At 52.7% G+C, this 17,786-nt stretch overlaps 2 protein-coding genes across 3 annotated transcripts in view; both read right to left on the bottom strand.

Annotated features, from left to right (window-relative positions):
* ZNF609 (zinc finger protein 609) overlaps positions 1 to 4,748 on the bottom strand; it is a 50,283-nt gene extending 45,535 nt beyond the window's left edge. For both annotated transcript variants that reach the window (XM_015639199.2, XM_015639198.2), the window contains exon 1: positions 3,889 to 4,748. In XM_015639199.2, coding sequence (XP_015494685.1) covers positions 3,889 to 4,635 — 747 coding nt within the window. In that variant the 5' untranslated portion in view covers positions 4,636 to 4,748. The remainder of the gene's footprint in view (positions 1 to 3,888) is intronic.
* Positions 4,667 to 17,786, bottom strand: part of TRIP4 (thyroid hormone receptor interactor 4) — a 44,640-nt gene continuing 31,520 nt past the window's right edge. Inside the window, exon 14 of the transcript XR_001523602.3 lies at positions 4,667 to 4,753. The gene's annotated coding sequence lies outside the window, so the exon portion shown is untranslated. The remainder of the gene's footprint in view (positions 4,754 to 17,786) is intronic.

Genomic DNA, 17,786 nt, shown 5'->3' on the forward strand with positions numbered 1-17,786 from the left:
TCACCGAGAGCTGCCATTCCCTCCCAAGCACCAGAGTCCTCACAAAGCAAAGCAAACTAAACCTCCACTCAGCTCCAGCTATCCCCAGGGACTGACCCAGCCACTGGTCACCATGCTCATGGGTACACCAGCACAAGATCTTTTCTCTCCCTGCTGCAAGTATTTTAAGCTCCCACTGTTGCCCCTCCAAATATTTTTGCCCAGGAACTGACCACAGACAAAGGCAAATCTCAAGGTGCTCAGCCCATCCCAGAGACCCTGGAAAGTCTCCAGCAGGGTTTCCACCAGTGGGCTTCATCAAGATCAGCCCCATCCCTGGAGAAGTTATCGCCTGTGCCCCAACACTCTGATGGCATCAGGTTTGAGAAGAGCACGTAACGAGCCAGGACACAGCCAAGATCCACACCAAGAGAAAGCACATTTGGGATATTCAGCTCCAGAGGCTTCGCCCCAGGAAGGAACAACCAGAGCCATGGGGTCAGAGTGGCAAAACATCCCATGGAGCCCAAGGGCCACGTCCACAGGCTCCATCACTGCTGTGTCAGACATGGGTGACACACGTCTGTGAAGGGTGAACCTGCCTGTGGACAGAGCCACGGAGCACCAGCTGACATGGAAAAGTGTCTGGCAAAATCCAAAGCAAAGCTCCTTCCTACACCCAACAAGGAATCAATGGCTGCCAAATCCTACAGCAAGATATTGGAAGAACACAAAAGCAGAAGTACAGGCAAGTCGGGTGAGCTGGCTGGGGCAAGAGCTGTCTGGGGCATGGAAGCACCTCATCAAGGAAAAATACCCCCTGCTAAAGAGCTCGTTATTCCAGCCACGGAGGTACAACAGAGCCTCCTGGCTGGTGGCTGCAGCACACATCTCTTTTGTCTGACCTCCAGGGAGGTCACCCACCCCAGGCTTCAGCAGTGGAGGGACAGTCTCCCCTTCCTTCATCCACAGATGGAGACCAGCTTCCCTGCCTGAAACGGAAGCAGGAGCAATACAGGGTTAAGCAAAGGACAAGCTGATGGAGACCAAAGGTTGGGCTGAGTCACGCTGTGGCTGTTCCTGTTTCAGTCTGAGCAAGTTTCTTGCTTCCCAGGCAGGGTTTGTCCCCAGGCCAGAAAGAACCTGCCACCTTAATCCTCTCGATGCACTGCCTGCAGGAGCTGCCCTTCCTCCCACAGCCAGCACACACCTCTGCTCTTGGCTTGTCCTTTGGACCCCACATGCAGTTTCTGGAACATCTCTGCAGCTCACAAGCCCAACACCACATTCCCTGCTGCAACCCACTGGTCCTCCACCCTGCCCCAGGCATCCACCCAGCCGCAGTCTCTTCCTCAAGACACAAAACTGCTTTCCCACCCCTTACCATGCAGACACCTTTCTTCTCCTCGCCCATGGCTTTCCCGACCCAAAGGAAGCCATCCAGCTGCCCCCAGGAGGCTGATGAAACACAGACAATGCTTCCTCCTAAGTGACACGTGTTCCTGCAGATCCAGACATCAAATCCCTTCTCAAAACAGGGATCAGCCCTCCAGCCTCAGCTTTCACCAAGGGGGTTATGCTTGAATCTGGACAAGTAAAATGGCAGAACCATCCTCACCAGGTGTCAGCAAGGAGAAGATAGAATCATGTGGGTTAGAAATTACTTATCACCCATCTTTTTCTACCTCCTCCCATGGATAGGGACACCTGCCACTACACCAGGTTGTTTCAAGCCCTGTCCAACCTGGCCTGGAACACTTCCAGGAATGGGGCAGCCACAACTCAGGAGGAACCCATGCGAGGGCCTCACCACCCTCACAGGAAAGTGTTTCTTCCCAATATCCCATCTAACCCTGTCTTCTGCAAGTGGGAAGCCATTCCCCCATGTCCTGGCACTCCTTCTCCCAAGTCCCTCTCCAGCTGCCCTTGAGCCCCCTTAGGCCCTGGAAGGAGCTCTGAGCTCTCCCTGCTGCCCACACAGGGGATGAGCCCAGGACACTGAGGGTTTTCCAGGTGCCAGCACACACGACCAAAGTGTGTGGAGTTTCTCGTCCACCAACACCATACATCACATTGGTATCTCCATCTGCAAAGAGTTTCTGCAGCTGTACCAGTGAAAGAAAGAAATCTTTAATAGTAACAACAGAGCAAAGCCATGCAGGGTACAACCCAAGGTCCAGCCAGCTCCAGTGCTGGCTGACACAGCAGCCAGCACAGATGGCTACACAGAACATAACAGCCAAGCATGTTGAGGTATTTCCCAAACCAATTCCCAAGCTTCTGTCCTCCTCATACTTTTCCCAAGCCAAAATGCATTGCCCTGTACATCCCCTGATGAGTTTCTCCTCCACAAACCCACCCCTCCAGGTGCCCCAAATCATACATGGACTTCCAGCAGCCACAGCTTTTAGCAGCAGCATTCCAGTCCATCATGCAAAAGAGCATCTGCTGCTCTTCCTGGTTTCATTCACTTTGGTTGCACAGCCAGAACGGACAAAGGAAGAAGATGTCTCCACACCCCTCCTGAATTTTACAGGCTTCAATCACCTGCCCCAGGAATCTTCCTCTCAAGTGGCAGAAACACCAACCTATTTAGCAGCCCTTGTCCCAGAGCCATCCCGTGGCTGACCATCCCCTCCCCAACAAATCTCTGGTCTCAGCACCTCTTCCCAGTGCCACTGTGCCCTCTCCACCCATCCCAGTGCCCACATTGTGATCCCCACACCAAAGCAGAAATCCTCCCAGGGAACCTCAGGCAGCAAACATGGTGACACTGCTTCTCATACTCCCCAGCCACTCTCCTGACACCCTGCTGATGACAATAGGGCCAAGCTGACCCGAACACACGCACTTGTGATGCATGTGTGACACACGCATGGCTTCACAGGCACACACACTGGCAACACCCCCTGTGCAGCTGGCATGGAGGAAAGCATAGACATCCACATGCTCAAAGTCTTCCCCATACGAACCAGAAATCACATCAGCCACTGTGATTGCTCAGAAACCAGAGAAGAGTCCTGAAAAATGGCCACATCCAGACACAGCCGTGCAGCCACCCAGAGCCCAGCACCACCCAGATGGACAGGCAGCCACTCACCCTGTTGGCCATCTGCCATTGGCACGACTTTTCAAGCCCCTGGTGACATGGAAGAGCAGCTTGGCCAGCTCAGTATCACTGCCACGTGTTAGCAGAGGAGTGACACATCAAACATCATCCACAGCCACTCACCAGCCCTGGATCACCACCACAGGTGGGACAGAGCCCATGTACCATCGGCAGACCCAGGAGCGAGGCAGTGACTCCTGTCAGCCCTGCTCCTTGTGCTCACCCGCATGCCCACGTAGATCCCACATCCACTGACATGGTTCCTTCTCTGCACTAAGGGATCCTTCTCTGCACATGATGCAACTGCAGAGAAATAAATTCCTTTGGGAGCTGCAGGAAGCCTTGACACACAAGGTGAAGCCAGCAGGACACAGAGCACAGCACAGACTCTTTGTGTCCCCTTGGGAGATGCAGCAAAGCACCAGGACATCACCTTGATTTCAGAATGATAGAGGCCAAGGAAGCCTGGAGCCATTCAGCACAACCGAAGCATGGAGGAAAACCAACTCTCAGAGGGTAGAGCAGGATGGTACCCAGAGAACAGTCTCTGCAAGTGATCTGTTCACACATGGTTCCCAGAAGCCAGGCTGGACCAGTGTCACTCCACTGCCATGTCCAGACACCAGCACATCACATGGTCAAACCACCAACGCCAAAACCAGGAGGCACCAGCCACACATCAGTGTACAAACCAGCAGTACAAAACACACAGTCCCACCCCCTTGTCACCCACAATGCCATGTCACAATAATACCACGTGAGCAGCAGCAATGGCATCCATGCCCCAACACCTTTCTTACCTTCTCTGACTTCACCTTTTTCAGCTGCCGGCACTCACTTTCTCCATCCTCCAGCTCTGACTTTACTCCCAAGGGATTGAGCGCAGCTCCCGTGTCAATAGCTATACTCCCAAGCTGCTCAGCAGCAGCAGGCTCTGTCCCCTGGCCTCCGTCATACTGTCCCACCCTCACTGCCAGGGCCAGGGGCTGCAGCACGCTGGGCTCCTTCTCTGCCGCAGCCCCTGCACCCTCACTCCTTTCCTTCTTGCTTTTGGATGAGCCACCCTCCTTCTCCTTCTTGGAGCCAGCCACACTGCGAGACGCCTTGGCCGACTTCTCTGAGCTCTTCGGGGTGACGGCAGGCACCAAACCACCCGAGTTTGCACCATCCCCAGAGCGTCCTTGAACCTCCTTCTTGCCACCAGCTCCCTCGCTGCCAGTGAACAGGGAGGATCCTGGGGTCGGCTTCCCACTGTCCTTGCCAGTCTTGCTCCTTTTCGACTTTGATTTGCCCTCCTTGCCTTGCGGGCCTGGCACTGGGCTCACAAACTTGATGTTATCTGGTAGCGTTGCCACTGCGTTGGGTGCCGGGAGCCCCACCTCCTTGGAGCCCGACATTTCCAATTTCTGCTGATCCTTCTCCAAATCAGCGTCCAGGTCAATGATGAGATTCCCTACACCAATGTCCCACTCATCCCCACTGTCATACGTCTCAACCGGGTTCGCATCAATTCCTTTCCCTCCGGAAGCTCCGCTGCTCAAGGACATCTTAGAGTTAACGGCCCCTCACGGTTCAAGGCTCTTCCCTGCCTCTATGCCCTGGGGGTCACCTACGTCCTTGGGGGGCTTCCAGTGGTCGGGGTCTGCCCAGGTGACGGCATCGCTGCTGGAAGGGAGACCAAAGAGAACAGGGTTACACATGAAGAGCCATGGGCAGGCAGATCATTGACAGCCACACCTGCAGGCAGCAGAGATCTGGGCAGAGCGAAGCCCCCAACCTCCCAAATCCCCCTCACAGCATCTTTCTGCCACCCCCTGGGCTGGGGCTGCTCCACAGCCACCCCCGCAGCAGCAGCCATCTGGCACCGGTCCTCGATCAATAGCAGCCGTGGCAGGTCACGGCTCTCAGCTCCAACAAGACATTACTCACACATTTCCCCGCTCACCATTTCCCTCTGAATTATCGAGCGCTGCCCCTGGGAGGGAGGATTGATTCCTCTCCTGCCAATGCCACCCAGAGGGAGGGCTCCTCTCCAAGCCAGCCTTGCTGCGAGGGACAAGAGCTGCTCACCAGGGAAGTCAAGTGCCTTGGTGGGAAATAAATCCCAGGCTTCAGAGTGCCTGTGACACTTGAGATGTGTCAGAGCAGTCACCAAAGGCAGTGGGAAAATCGCAGTGGGAAGCATAAGGGTTCCCATCCCACACCTCCAGGCAGAGCAACACGGTACCCAGATTTGGAGTGTTTACCACCACTGCCTCTGGCCATGGTAAGCTTCCAATGGGAAAGAAATAGAGATGCAATTGTGTAAGTACCCAGTCTTAACTGGGAAGAGGGGGCTCAGCCCTACCTGCCCGCACTGCAGCTGACCCCGGTGAGCCCAAAATATCTCCTCCTCACTTCCCAGCCTCTCCCCCAGGGAGGGAAACAAAAAAGACACCCACGCGCAACCTGACACAGCACCCGAGTAATGGCAATTACCCTGACGAGACATAATTAACACATGTAACAGCTTCTTCCCAGCACCGCCCAGCAAGGCCACCTGCTCTCCAGAATCCTTAAGAAATCCTTGACCACTGTCCTCTCCTTCCCTGCTAAGCTACAGGCCTCCCTGCTCCTGGTACTATTAACAAGTGACACTTCAAAAACAGGTGACTTAGAGAGAAATGAGAAGTAAAAAAAAAAAATCAACCAAAAAAAACCCGCCACACCACACACACACACACAAATTTCTTCAAACCCCAGCAGGCAGGAGCCTGGAAAGCAGCTTCACGGTGCGTTTCCAGAGACGCAAACACTGTAAAAATGCCAGGGATTCTTTCATCAGCCAGGCTGCTGCAGCCAGACCATTTTCCATCTGCTCCCCACAGCATCCTCGGCTCTGTACAGCTAATAATCCTCTCTCTGACAGGTCATTACGGAGATTTTTAACCCCAGGAGCTGGGGGGCTTGCGTGCAAGCTGGAAATGAAAAGCACTGACCTCTCATTTCAGCAGCATGGAAAGTGCCGAATCAGGAGATCATTTTGTGCACAGGAGTCGCTAACGGCTTCCCAAAGCTGACCTGCGTGTTTCTATGGCTGCCTCCTCCTCCTCCTCCTGCTCCTGCCCCAGCACCTGCTCCCCAGTTCCAAGCTGGTATGTCCAACCCCATCAATCTGCCTCTCCAGAGCCTCCCTCCCAACCACTGATGGGGCCAACGGCTGGCAGCAACCACCTCATCCCTGCAAGACACTCTTCATGTCACGGATCCACCGCGATTCCTTTGTGTGGGTGGGCAAAGCCAGTAACGAGCTGGATGAACCAGATTTCTGGCTGATACCAGTCCCTTCCCAGCCCTAAGCTGAGGCATGGAATCCAGGAACAATCCAAATGAATTGGTGGACCACTAATGACCACTGATGAACAGGATCAACCCACAGGAGCTGACAGCAGAGGATGAAGTTCAGTCTCCAAATCCAAGAGTTGCCAACCCAAAGTTGGAGAAGGTAAAGAGCCACGGCAAGCTCAGGTCAGAGGGAAAAGCAGACAAGGATCTGACCTTGCAGTGACAGGAAAACGACAGTCTGCAGGGTTGTACTGCAACATGCGTAGCATCACCTGTTCCATGCAACACCTGAACAACGCCAGCTTGGCCATATCTCCACAGAATTCACCTTGCTGCTCTAAACGTGCACTTACACACGCACACACATCTCCAGAAGTATTATTTATACATGTGGAATAAGGAGACCAGATGAGCAGGACTTGGATCTGAAATTCTGCAAACAGCAGCAGCTTTTGCCAATTCCCACCACAACAAAAGGAAGAAGGAGCCCAGAAGACCGCTGGGTCCCCAGCAATTAGAGAGCCAGGAACAATCAAAGGGTTAGGAAACAAGAGGAGCAAAAGCCCTCACCCTACGGAGGAGGTGCCAAGGGAGCCCAGGCTCTGCTAATGCAGACATAAGGGAACCACAAACAGGACGGACAGGAACATGCTGGATTGGCAAGAGCAGGGCAAAGGCACGTTGTGACGAGAGTGAGGCAGAGAACTCAAGACATGCCACCACAGGAAGAGGGACTGAGGCAGGGATCAGCCCTTTCCAGAGCAGAGCTGAAGGCTGGGACCCTGGAATATGATCTGGGGGAATCTCCTGAATATGCTCCATTGCATGTGGCTCTAAACCATTTGCCACAGATTTTTCCTTCCCACAAAACTCCCATCCCAGTTCCCCATTTCTCTACTCCACTATTGCAGGCTCAGCCTCTGCAGTCAGGAGCATTTCTGAGAGTCCCTCTCCCAAGCCAGACCTGCAGGGACGCCAAAATAACACACCATCATTATTCTGGGTGTAGAGTAGCCCCTGGCTACTGCACCCCATGGCCCAAAGAGGAGACTATCCTACTGCTTCCTTTGCCCAAGCTGGAGAAGCACCGGGTGGTATCCAGATCCTTCCCACTCCCCTGCTGGGGGAGTAACGCTGCCACAAATCACAGCATCTCAGAAAACAGAGCGAGGAGATTGATTCAGCTGGAAACGTGTCCTTCCCCTTACCTCCTGCCATCGCAGGATTGATCCCCGCACAACATGAAAAGCATGTGCTCACTTGTTGGCCTGGAGACCTGCCAACAAAGCGTTTTAAGAGCAGTCCTGGAGCGCAGATTCTACAAGGAGACAGCTTTCTGCTTGGGAATGCTGCACACACACAGCACCAGACATGAATAATTCAGCTCCATTAGGTGCTGAGACCTCTATAATCCACATCTATGGGCTGGGACAGAGCCAAACCGTATTCAGAGACAAACCTGAAAGTTCACTTTCAGGGCTGCACACACACCTAGAGACAGTTCTTTCACCACAACAGCTCCACTTCCAAAAGGCAGCAGGGAAACTGTGCCAGCCCCTGCCTTTATGTGCTAAAACCGGTGCAGGATGCTCAGAACCCGCCAAACCCGCGCCACTCCAGCTTTCGCTGCTGGTTACCAGAGGCCAGGAGACCAAAGCTGTGAAGGATTGACCGCCCAAGGGCAGCAAGATGTAGGAGAAAGCTCTTCTCCTGGCAGCAGCCAGCCCACACATAGGGAGACTGTCTCATAGCCATGTGCTCCAGCCTGCAGCACTCCAGGATAAGCCTCTGGTGGCTTCCAGACATGACTGACTGCAATTTTCACCCTGATTAACTTTCAGGAATGCCCACAAGAAGGAGCAGCAAAGAGGACAGGGAAGGGAGGGGGGGGGAGAAAATCTGCAGGATGCAGCATTTCCTCCAGCAGGCACAAGGCAGGGAGCAGAAGGTTTGGTGAGATGGTTGCTCTGGCCAGGAGCGACCCTGGAGAGCAGAGCCCTCCGCTCCCTGCCGAAAGAGCCAAAGGCAGTGGCATGGAAGGGATGCTGTCCCCCCAGCTTGACAAACCCCCAAAGGGCTCCCCACAAGGCTGCAGCTGAGGCAGCAGCACTAGGGTCTGCAGTGCCGAGGCCCTTCCTCCAGCCACTGGCAGCCAGCCGGCTGCTCTCCCCATCCACTGCCTCTGCATGAGATCCCTTTTTGTTTCCTTTTACGACTAAAGAAACTCGGGGCGGTGGGGGGTGACACGCTGCCTTCCCCACGCTGCTGCGCTCACTCCCCAGCCAGCTCCTACCGCCGTGCCTGTAATCCCCCAGCTGGGCTTGTTTGGGTTAGATTTTTGTTAAGTAACTCCCATGTCTTTGCTGCAGATTTCTTTTTAAGATGTTCCCTTTCTCCCCGCCCCCTCTCTCTAGAGCTGGGGAGAGAGAAGAGAAAAAAAAAGAAGAGAGAGAAAAAAAGAGAAATGTTGAACGCGAGCCAGCTGGCACAAACAAGAGGAGACGGAGAAATCTGCACAAAGGAGCTTCCTCACTCACTTGCTGCTTTCAGCTTAAGAAATCACGCAGGGGAGGAGGGTTCACTCTCCCCCAGACATCAGTCAAGCTGTAGCAGACAAAGGAGATTTGCCATGACACCCTCCAGAACTGCCACCCAACGGGGGCAGGATCCCTCCACCGCCTGCGCCCCGCGGGAGTCCGAGCTGTTGCAAAACACACCAAGGCACAGAGCTTCAAAACAGGCTGTTCAATGTGGAATTAAGCAAGATTTTGAATGGAGGAGCTGTGCTCCCGCCTCTGCACTCACACAAGGTGCCCAGAGAACTTCAGTGGCTCTCAGGGCTGAGCAGGACAGCGTCAGCAAGCTGCCAGGAGGGAGAAGGCTGAACCCAATTTGAATAAAATGGAGCCACCCTTCTTTTTTTTAATATGGAGGTGCACCCCATCATGACTACATCTTCCAGCATGCACTGCAGCTAGAACACTGAGAGAGACACCAACAAACTTGGGCCAGGACTCCCAAGTTTCTGAAGGCTGAGCCTTGACCCTGGAGATGAACCTGAGACTGGGCAGCATTCAAGCGATGAGTCATTTGCTGGCATTCTTGAGAAAAGCCTGAAATACTTCAGTCCAGGCATGACAAAAGCAGGACATACAAGGTCACTGGTAGAGGCTGGAGATGGAGGAAAGTGGAGAGGTGAACAGAGACCACTTTGGTGCAGGGCAGGCAATCACCCTACCTGAAGCAAAGCTCCAGAGACTTGTCAGCCACAACACCCACCTGCTCCCAAATACACAGTCAGACCTCAACTCCACATTTATCATCAGGCAAAAGATGCTCCTGGGATCAAAATTCAACCTCACGCCCACTCCCATTCACTCATGACCTTAAAACATGACTTTTCTAGCGGAAGTCCACACAACTGCAGCACATGACAACATCCAGCAAAGCCATCAACACAAAAGATAAACACACAGTGCCTGTGTGTTTGAAGAAAATGCCAGAATATCTAAAAGCTAGCGTTTGCTTCTTATTGACACTTCTATAACCTCAACACCACTGAAAAACCCAGACAGCCTCTTGAGAACCCCTCACTTCCCTGGACTCCCAACAGGCTACGCACAAGGGGGAACACCAAGAGTTTCAGGCTTTCCTTTGTATCGTGAAATGGGGAAAACTGGAACAAGTACCTCTTTAATCCTCCCATCAGTTTTGCAAGAGTCATCACCAAAGTCCAAATTTTTTGTCTATTCATGCCTTGAGACTCTGCAGTTCTTGAGATGTACAATTATTTGATTTTTGATGTCTCTTAACTTGTGCATTTTTTTTCCAAGATACCACTTCTGTATGTAGATCTGAATAAAACAGCTCACAGTTCTTCCACCAACTCACAAGGAAGTCCAAGAGCTTCATATTCCAAGAAAAATATCAGCAAGAGAACCAGCACATGGTCCTCAGGTCAAGCAGGAGGCGCACTGATACCTACAGACCCAGTGAAGGCACCAAACCCTCCATTCTGTTCCTGTGAAGGATGGCTGGCAAACAGCACCTTCCTGGAACATCTGCTCTGCCAAACTGCGCTGCTGGAGTCACTTCTCGGGTGGGAAACGGAGCAAGCACCATGGTTACACACAAGCTTGGACATACATGTCTACATGACTCAGGTCACAGAACCAAAGAGCAAAGCAGGTTGGAACGGACCTTGAAAGTAACCTGCTCCAATCTTTTGAGAAAAAAAGGGGTCAGGTTACATTACCTACTACCCTGTCCAATGGCATGGACTCTTACTGTGTCCTGGAAGGGGTTTGTTTCAGGTAATGGCTGTAAAAAATTTCTTTCTTATGTTGAGATGAAACCCCTCCCAGCAAAATCTTTGTCTGTTGCCCCTTGACTTCTCCATATGGCTCCTCTTTGTAGGTGCCCTTAAGTCCTGCAGTGTTCCTGCACACACAGAACATCCTCGAAAAAAGATGACTGACCTCCTGGCCAGGCAGGAACCAGGTTTGGAGGAAAGGCCACAGTGCTAGGACAACACAGTGGCAAGAACTGGAGGAGCATCAAGCACAGCATGAGCAGGCAAGAGTCACACCAGTGCTTTGTTACAGCTCTGACAGCAGGGTCCTGTGGAAGCCACATCCCCTTCCCAAGCCTTTGCCACAGAGCTAAGCAGGGAGTAGCAAGGCTCAGGCACTGGATCACAGCCTGCTCATCCAAAAATGCCAGGACAGACATCTATCAGCAAGCATGACCTAGCAGACTTGAAAATCTCAGGCAGCTGAATATGGCCAAGATCTTCCTAAGAGATCCCAAAACTTACCCAAATCCACAAGCGCAAACAGGTGCCCAGTGTCTAAACTTTCTGCTGTATAGGGAAAGAGGAACTGAAAAACCCACATGTGTGGGAGAAGAAGTATTCCGTAGGTAAAATGACAGAGCAGCTTCCTTCCTGCAAGCTCAGCTCTCAGACCTACCCTGAATCAGGGCTGCCCAACAACCCCTCACTGTTGTGTCTGCATGCTGGGAGACACCACCCCTGTGTAACTGCCATACCCAGACCTGCACGTGAAGGTTTAACAAGAACCAGGAACACAGCCCCATCTTCACCCAAAATCTGCATCTCTGGCTCACCCCATGACCCTCATGTGCCACCCTGTCACAGCATCACTGGTACCCAGCAGGTGCCCGGGAGGCACTGGCAGCGCCACAGGAGTAGAGCAGCAGTGCCACGGGGTTCAGCTGCCAAAGGCTGACACACAGACCACTGGCAGCTACACAGCAGCAAAAGGAAAGCAACACCACGAGCAATACCCAGCCAGGATTAACACATAAGCCCTTTGGGCGAGTCTGCCCCAGACAAGGCAGTGCATTCCGGCAGCACCAGACATGGCCCTGGTGTTCTTGTACCACCAAAAAGGCCGTTCTTGTTGAGCCCAGCCAGCTGTGTCACTGCTGGCTGGTGCCAAAAATAACATTAAACACTCAAAATGAGACATCTGAGCCAATCTGCCTGGCACTGCAATGCTTCCCATAGCGATAAAGCTGGGGAATGACCGTCCCTTGAAGAGAGCTGGTTTTGACTGGGAAAGTGGAAGAGCTATGTGGATTTAAAACCCGTGCAGCTACATCCTTGCTAACCCGAACAGAGAAGTGAACTGATTTATGAGAGGCTTAAAGGTACCTGAACTGGCAGCCTGTCCTTCTGCACAACCTAGAAGGGGGTAGAGGGAACATAAAAATAACCCAAGAGGTTCCCAAACATCAGCAGTACATGCAGGCTGGAAGATGGCCAGCAGTGAGAGGAAGCAGCAAGACGGATGTGACCAGGAAAGATCCTCAAAGCATCAGTCACAGACATGGGAAGAAAGAAGACCAAAGACAACCAATGACCATAAATAACCACTGGAGTAAGTGCCAGAAAAGGGAGCTTGCCCTTTTCCCCTGCTCACCCAACGCTGTCAGCAGGGATGCATCCCGAGCTCAGGGTGTTGGTTGGGAGCAGGGTGGGCACTACTGCACCGGCCATTTGCTCCCTTTGCTTACAGAGCTCCAGAGGCAGCATGGCTCTTCTCCTTGCTCCTGGTCTCCCTGCTGCACCCCAGCCCCATCGTGGGCCCAGTCCCAAACTGGGTTCTCATAGTCACAGGGATGCAGGTATCCGACAAGGATCACCCTCCACAGAGGTACAGCAGGAACAGCAAATGACTGGCTGCGCTGCCACTCTGCACTTAAGTCAGCATCTGTTTTCCATCTTCTTCACCCAAAGGAAGAGCACTGGAGTGATCCCACCTGAGCAGTGTCTCTCAGCCACAGCCCTGCCTTGACAGGAGAGGGGCACAGCAGGGCTGGTCAGAGAGGACAGACAGACAAGCAAACACTGGTTTGCTTGTTCCCAGGGATGGGAGAGCTTCTGGGCTTTATTTCCTTTAACTTTCCTTTTTGGAGCAGAGCAATGCAGCCAGCCTTGGCTGTTTCCCAGCCTTCAGAAGACGATGAACATCTCTCCACCGCTCCAAAACCGAAGGAGCTGCCACTTCACCTATTAATGCCTTTAATTCCCTTTATTCGATAACCAATTAGGGCACCTTGGCTCCCAAAGCTGAGGCTCCCTTTGTAGCAAGGCCAGTGCATGCGACTGTAATCCCTCTTCCTGTCACATCATCAGCCTGGGAACACTTTGGGAAAAAAACAACCATTCTGTGAAGTAAAGGAGGAGGGAAGGCAGATGCAGACAGGGACAAATGCAAGCAGAGCAAGTACCATGCCAAGAAATCCCTTTTTTTCTGACCTGGGAGGGATAACAAATAGGTGTATCTCCCAGATTAATACAGCACATTTGTGGAGCTCTGATATCCATCAGAAAGTTGCTAATTCGTGCTAATGACCCATTGCAAATTGCCAAATTTTGTGAATTAGCCAGTGCACAGGAATACAATAAAACCCAAGGAAAACCATGCATCAAAGCAGGCTGGGTTTATTTGGGGAGTCCTAGTGCACTTGGAATTACTTGTGGCAATGGATGGAGAGGGAAGGTGCAGATTAGATGTGAAACTCCCTCCAAGATACACAAGAAGTCCTCAGGATGAGAAGAAATTTCAACAAGGCTACTAAACCTTTGGGAAAGGAGAAGCAATTCTCCCAGAGATGAGCAAGATTCTTCCTCTGCTATTGGTTTCATAGTGGTTACTGTCAGTGAAGTCATTTTCACTCCTTTAAAGCTGCACAGCACACTCATCCTGATTCACCCTTCATCCCCTTGGAGAAGCACCACGAAAACTCCTAGTCAAATCTTTGGACCCACTTGAACCAACAATGCTCTGCTAATCCAAACCACAAATGGGCTCAGCAAATTCATTAAAATCAATTTTGTTATCATTAAATCAGCGTAGCCCCATCACACGTGATGGAGCACAGTAGAGATCTCATCATTCCAGCCACTGGAAGAATGAGTGGCACAAGAACAGCTTAGAGGAAAAATCCAATGCCACAAAAGCTTTCTGTGCTTGGGGAAAGAGTACAAAGCAACAACATCATCTTTCCTTTTCTTACACCATGAACATGGCAATGAATTGTAGAAGTTGGGCATTTAATGTTTCAACGCAGAATATCAAGGTTGTCCTGAAATAATCCTTATTCATCCACAAAAAACTGCACTTGCATTCTTTCATACCCCTCACACCACATCTGAGCTGACGCTCAGCAGCTACGTCAGTGGGTTTTGTGCATGTGAAGGACACTCAGCTGCAGTGAAAACAAAACAACCTCTTGGGCTCGTCACAAAAACTGATTTTTCACCCAAATGCAGATAGGAATTGGTTTCCTTTAAAGAAAAAAATCAATCACAAGAGCAACTGGGGTCTCAGAGCAAGTTTCCTGGTCAGGCAGCCATTCACTCTTTTCTTACTGTAAGATTGTCCAAGCTCACTCCTTCCTCTGACACCATGTCATACCTCAAGGCACTGACCCTCGGTAGCAGGAGAGTGCATCCGCATGGCAAAATAAGACATATCCCAGTGGGATCTCTTTTCCTGCCCTTTACCAACACAAAGCAAATCCCTTCCTCATCCCGGCCAACCCAGCATGGGGACATAAAGCAGACTGGTTGCTGCCAGGGTGGCCAAAGCTCTGGTTCAGGAGCCACGCATGGCCACCAATGAGCTCCCAGGACAGCTGCGTGCTCTAAGGCAGCTCACCTACGTATCCCTGATCTTATTAAAGGTCCTTCATACCCACAAGGGCTCCTCAACACATCCCCACCCCAACCCCAAACCCTGATGGAGTCAAGCACCCCCATGCGATCTTCATCCCACCACTCCCTGCCACAAGCACCCAAATAAGGGTCTTCCCAAGCAAGCAGGCAAGACCTAAGAGAAAATTACAAGCTCTCCCCATGCCCAGAGAGCCCATGAAGCATCAGAAGAGGAGTCACAGAAGAACTATAAACAGCCCAGACCATCTCCAGGTGCTTTAGAGTCTCTGATACTTCCCAAAAAATATCTCCAAAAACCACCATCAATTGCAATGGAACACAGATTTGGGAACAGACTCATGACTCTCCCACCCCCAAGGTTGGGGAACCAGCAGTCCATATCCTGCAGGAAGCCATGATAACCATGGATTTCTCCCTTGACCTCAGTGGGCAACCACCCCATAGACTCCCACACTGATCCACTCGCTGCCTTCATCATGTACAAGCAAACTGAGCACAGTTAAACTGCCACCAGCTCCTGGCAAGGTCACCTGCAGCCTCACCTCCTCTGCCCACTCGCTACCTGCCCTCAGCAGGTCCCTGTCTCTGGCCAGGAACACGGAGCCAACACTCAAAGGGCATGGCTGTGCACACAGCGTGTCACACAGCCCCAGAACAACATACCTGGGACCATAAATACCATCTTATTTACATAATGCTCTGGATAAAGGGGACAAAGAGGCTTATTGCATTACATCTGGGACTAGTATTGCATCAGCACCCACAGGCCCTAATCCCAGTCAGAGCCACGCTGGGCGGGGCGTGGTAGGACAGTGCTGAGGTGCAGCCCCACTTCCAGCCCAGCCGAGGTCGAGCTCAAGACTCTTCCTCTTCCCACCACAAGCATGCAGAGAAAGATCCCTACATCCTGGAAATGCCAATTAAATCAGGCACGACATGTGACCTTGGTCCTCAACCACTATCAGCTGAGCCCAGAAGTGGGATCCCAGATGTGGGTCCCACCTGTCGTGGCCTACAACACACAGACATCGACTTTGTCTGGGGAACGATGCCCATGTGGAAGCACTAGAAAGACTAGGCAGCTCCCAGTTTTCTTTAATTTATGCAATCACAATTAAGAATACACTGTAAATATAACCTGGAGGCAATTTTTGATTCAAGGCAGCCCCGTTCTCCAAGAGAATAAAGCAGACAGAGTGAACTCTGGTCTGTCCTTCTTGTTGATTCAAAATAAAGACACACACACACACACAAGCTGTTGGGTAGATCCAACACCATGTGAGAGCACCTGAACCGCCTTTGTGAGCCCTTTCTTCCCAGAGATGTACCTTTTCAGCTCAATTTACAGGGAAAAAGCTTTTGAGGCAGAGGATGCCGTCACTACTGACATAAGCCACGTGTAAGGAAGTGTGAGGGGACTTTGCAATGGAGGCAAGGGATGGATTATTTGGGGCTACCACCCAGCACCGGGCTCCAGACAGAGAGACGGGTCCCCCCAAAAAAATCACATCACTTTTAGCATGCAGAGAGATAACAAGTATGGTAAGAGACACATCCACACGCACACACCCCCGAGGCTAATGAGCCGCCTAAGAGTGCCTCACCAAACACACAGACCAAGTCCGAGTGCCTGGCTCGGAGAAAGGAATAAAATCCTCTCCCCGTGCTCTGGCCATACTCAATTACAGGTCATTCCAACTTGCTTGATTATTAATTTCCTCCAGTAGCTCTAACCAGAGGCAGCCCTTGCCCTGCATGCCAGGCCAGTCCAGGTGAAACATTAAATCCTCGTCCTTTTCCACCACAGATATGCTGCGCTCCTGGTGCTGCACACATCTCCCTTCTCCACCTCACAGGAGAGGAGAAAACCTCATTGGATGAAGGAGGGAGTAAAAGGGCAAGGATTTGTGTTTTACGACTGAAATGGCTTCAAAATAATAAAATATAAATTATTTTTGGTCGAGAGCTAATCAATAAAATCAGCTGCCTGGATTTTCTGAGTGCCATGCATGTGCGGTCGCGTACCGCCAACAAAGAGCTAGAAATGTGCGGCATAATCTGATGCTGGAGTCATCGCACAAAGCATGGAAACAGGTTTTCCTGAGGATGTCCAGGCAAGGAACTGCCTGCACACGATATAGCCCAAAAGCCAGCCCTAACACCGGCATCCTTGGATATTCCGGAGGAGGGAGAAAAAGCCCATGGGGCTCTTCGGTGCACACTTTGGAAAATGAGTGCCTAACGCCTCCTCCAAGGGAAAGGGCCTTCCCAGAAAGGGAGGAAAAAGGAAAGGCAAAAGGAAGGCTGCCGGGAGATGGAGGGGAGCCAAGTCTCGCAGACCAGACCTGAACCTGTGACCTTCCCCGTGTACACATCGGGCGGAGGAGCGCACGGCAGGAGTGCTTGCCCCGCCGGCCACCCCAGCCCTCGTGGGACACCCGGCCACGTTGTCACCGGTGGGGTCACCTCCAGATCGGCCCCGCTGGCCAACGGGGACTCAAAGGACTTGAAGGAGAGCGGCTCGTCCTGCGGCTCCCGGCCGCCGGCACACGGCCCGGCCCCAGGGGTGATGCCCGGAGGGGCTCCGCTCTCGGGGTCTGACCCGCCCCAAACTCACAGGGACTCGCTAAACGCAATGGGGAACATCTAATCCTCCGGGACTTGTGCCGAGAACCCCCTACCGGCACTACAAAAGAGCTGGGGCTCAGGGAACCTCCGCTCTCGCTGTCCCTCTGCTCCCGTACCCCCCAAACCCTCCCCGTACAGAGACGGGGGTCAAGAGGGGTGACCCCCGCCTCCGCCCAGGAACACCGCTACCCTCTCGGGAGCCCACTTCCCGGCCTGCATCACCCCGCGCAAGCGGTGACCCCACGCAGGGGACACCCCCTCCCTGCAGCCGTGGGGTCCCCAGGACCCTGAGCGCGACCCTCGAGGCGGCCTCGCAGCCCTCGGGGGGTCCCGGCCCCCAACGGCCGCAGCACCCGCGGGGGCTCCTTCCCAACGGCCTCGGGAGGGACCCGCAACCGCCCCCGCGGCCACGGCGTAGGGGGGGACGCAGACCCCACGCGGACCCAGTGGCCCTGGGGGGAGGCTCCCGGAGCTCCATCCCCATGGCCAGAGATGAGAGAGGGGGAGGCACGTATCCTCATCCCCGATGGTCGCAGGGCT

Source organism: Parus major, chromosome 10 (assembly GCF_001522545.3).
Source record: "Parus major isolate Abel chromosome 10, Parus_major1.1, whole genome shotgun sequence".
NCBI classification, from domain to species: domain Eukaryota; kingdom Metazoa; phylum Chordata; class Aves; order Passeriformes; family Paridae; genus Parus; species Parus major.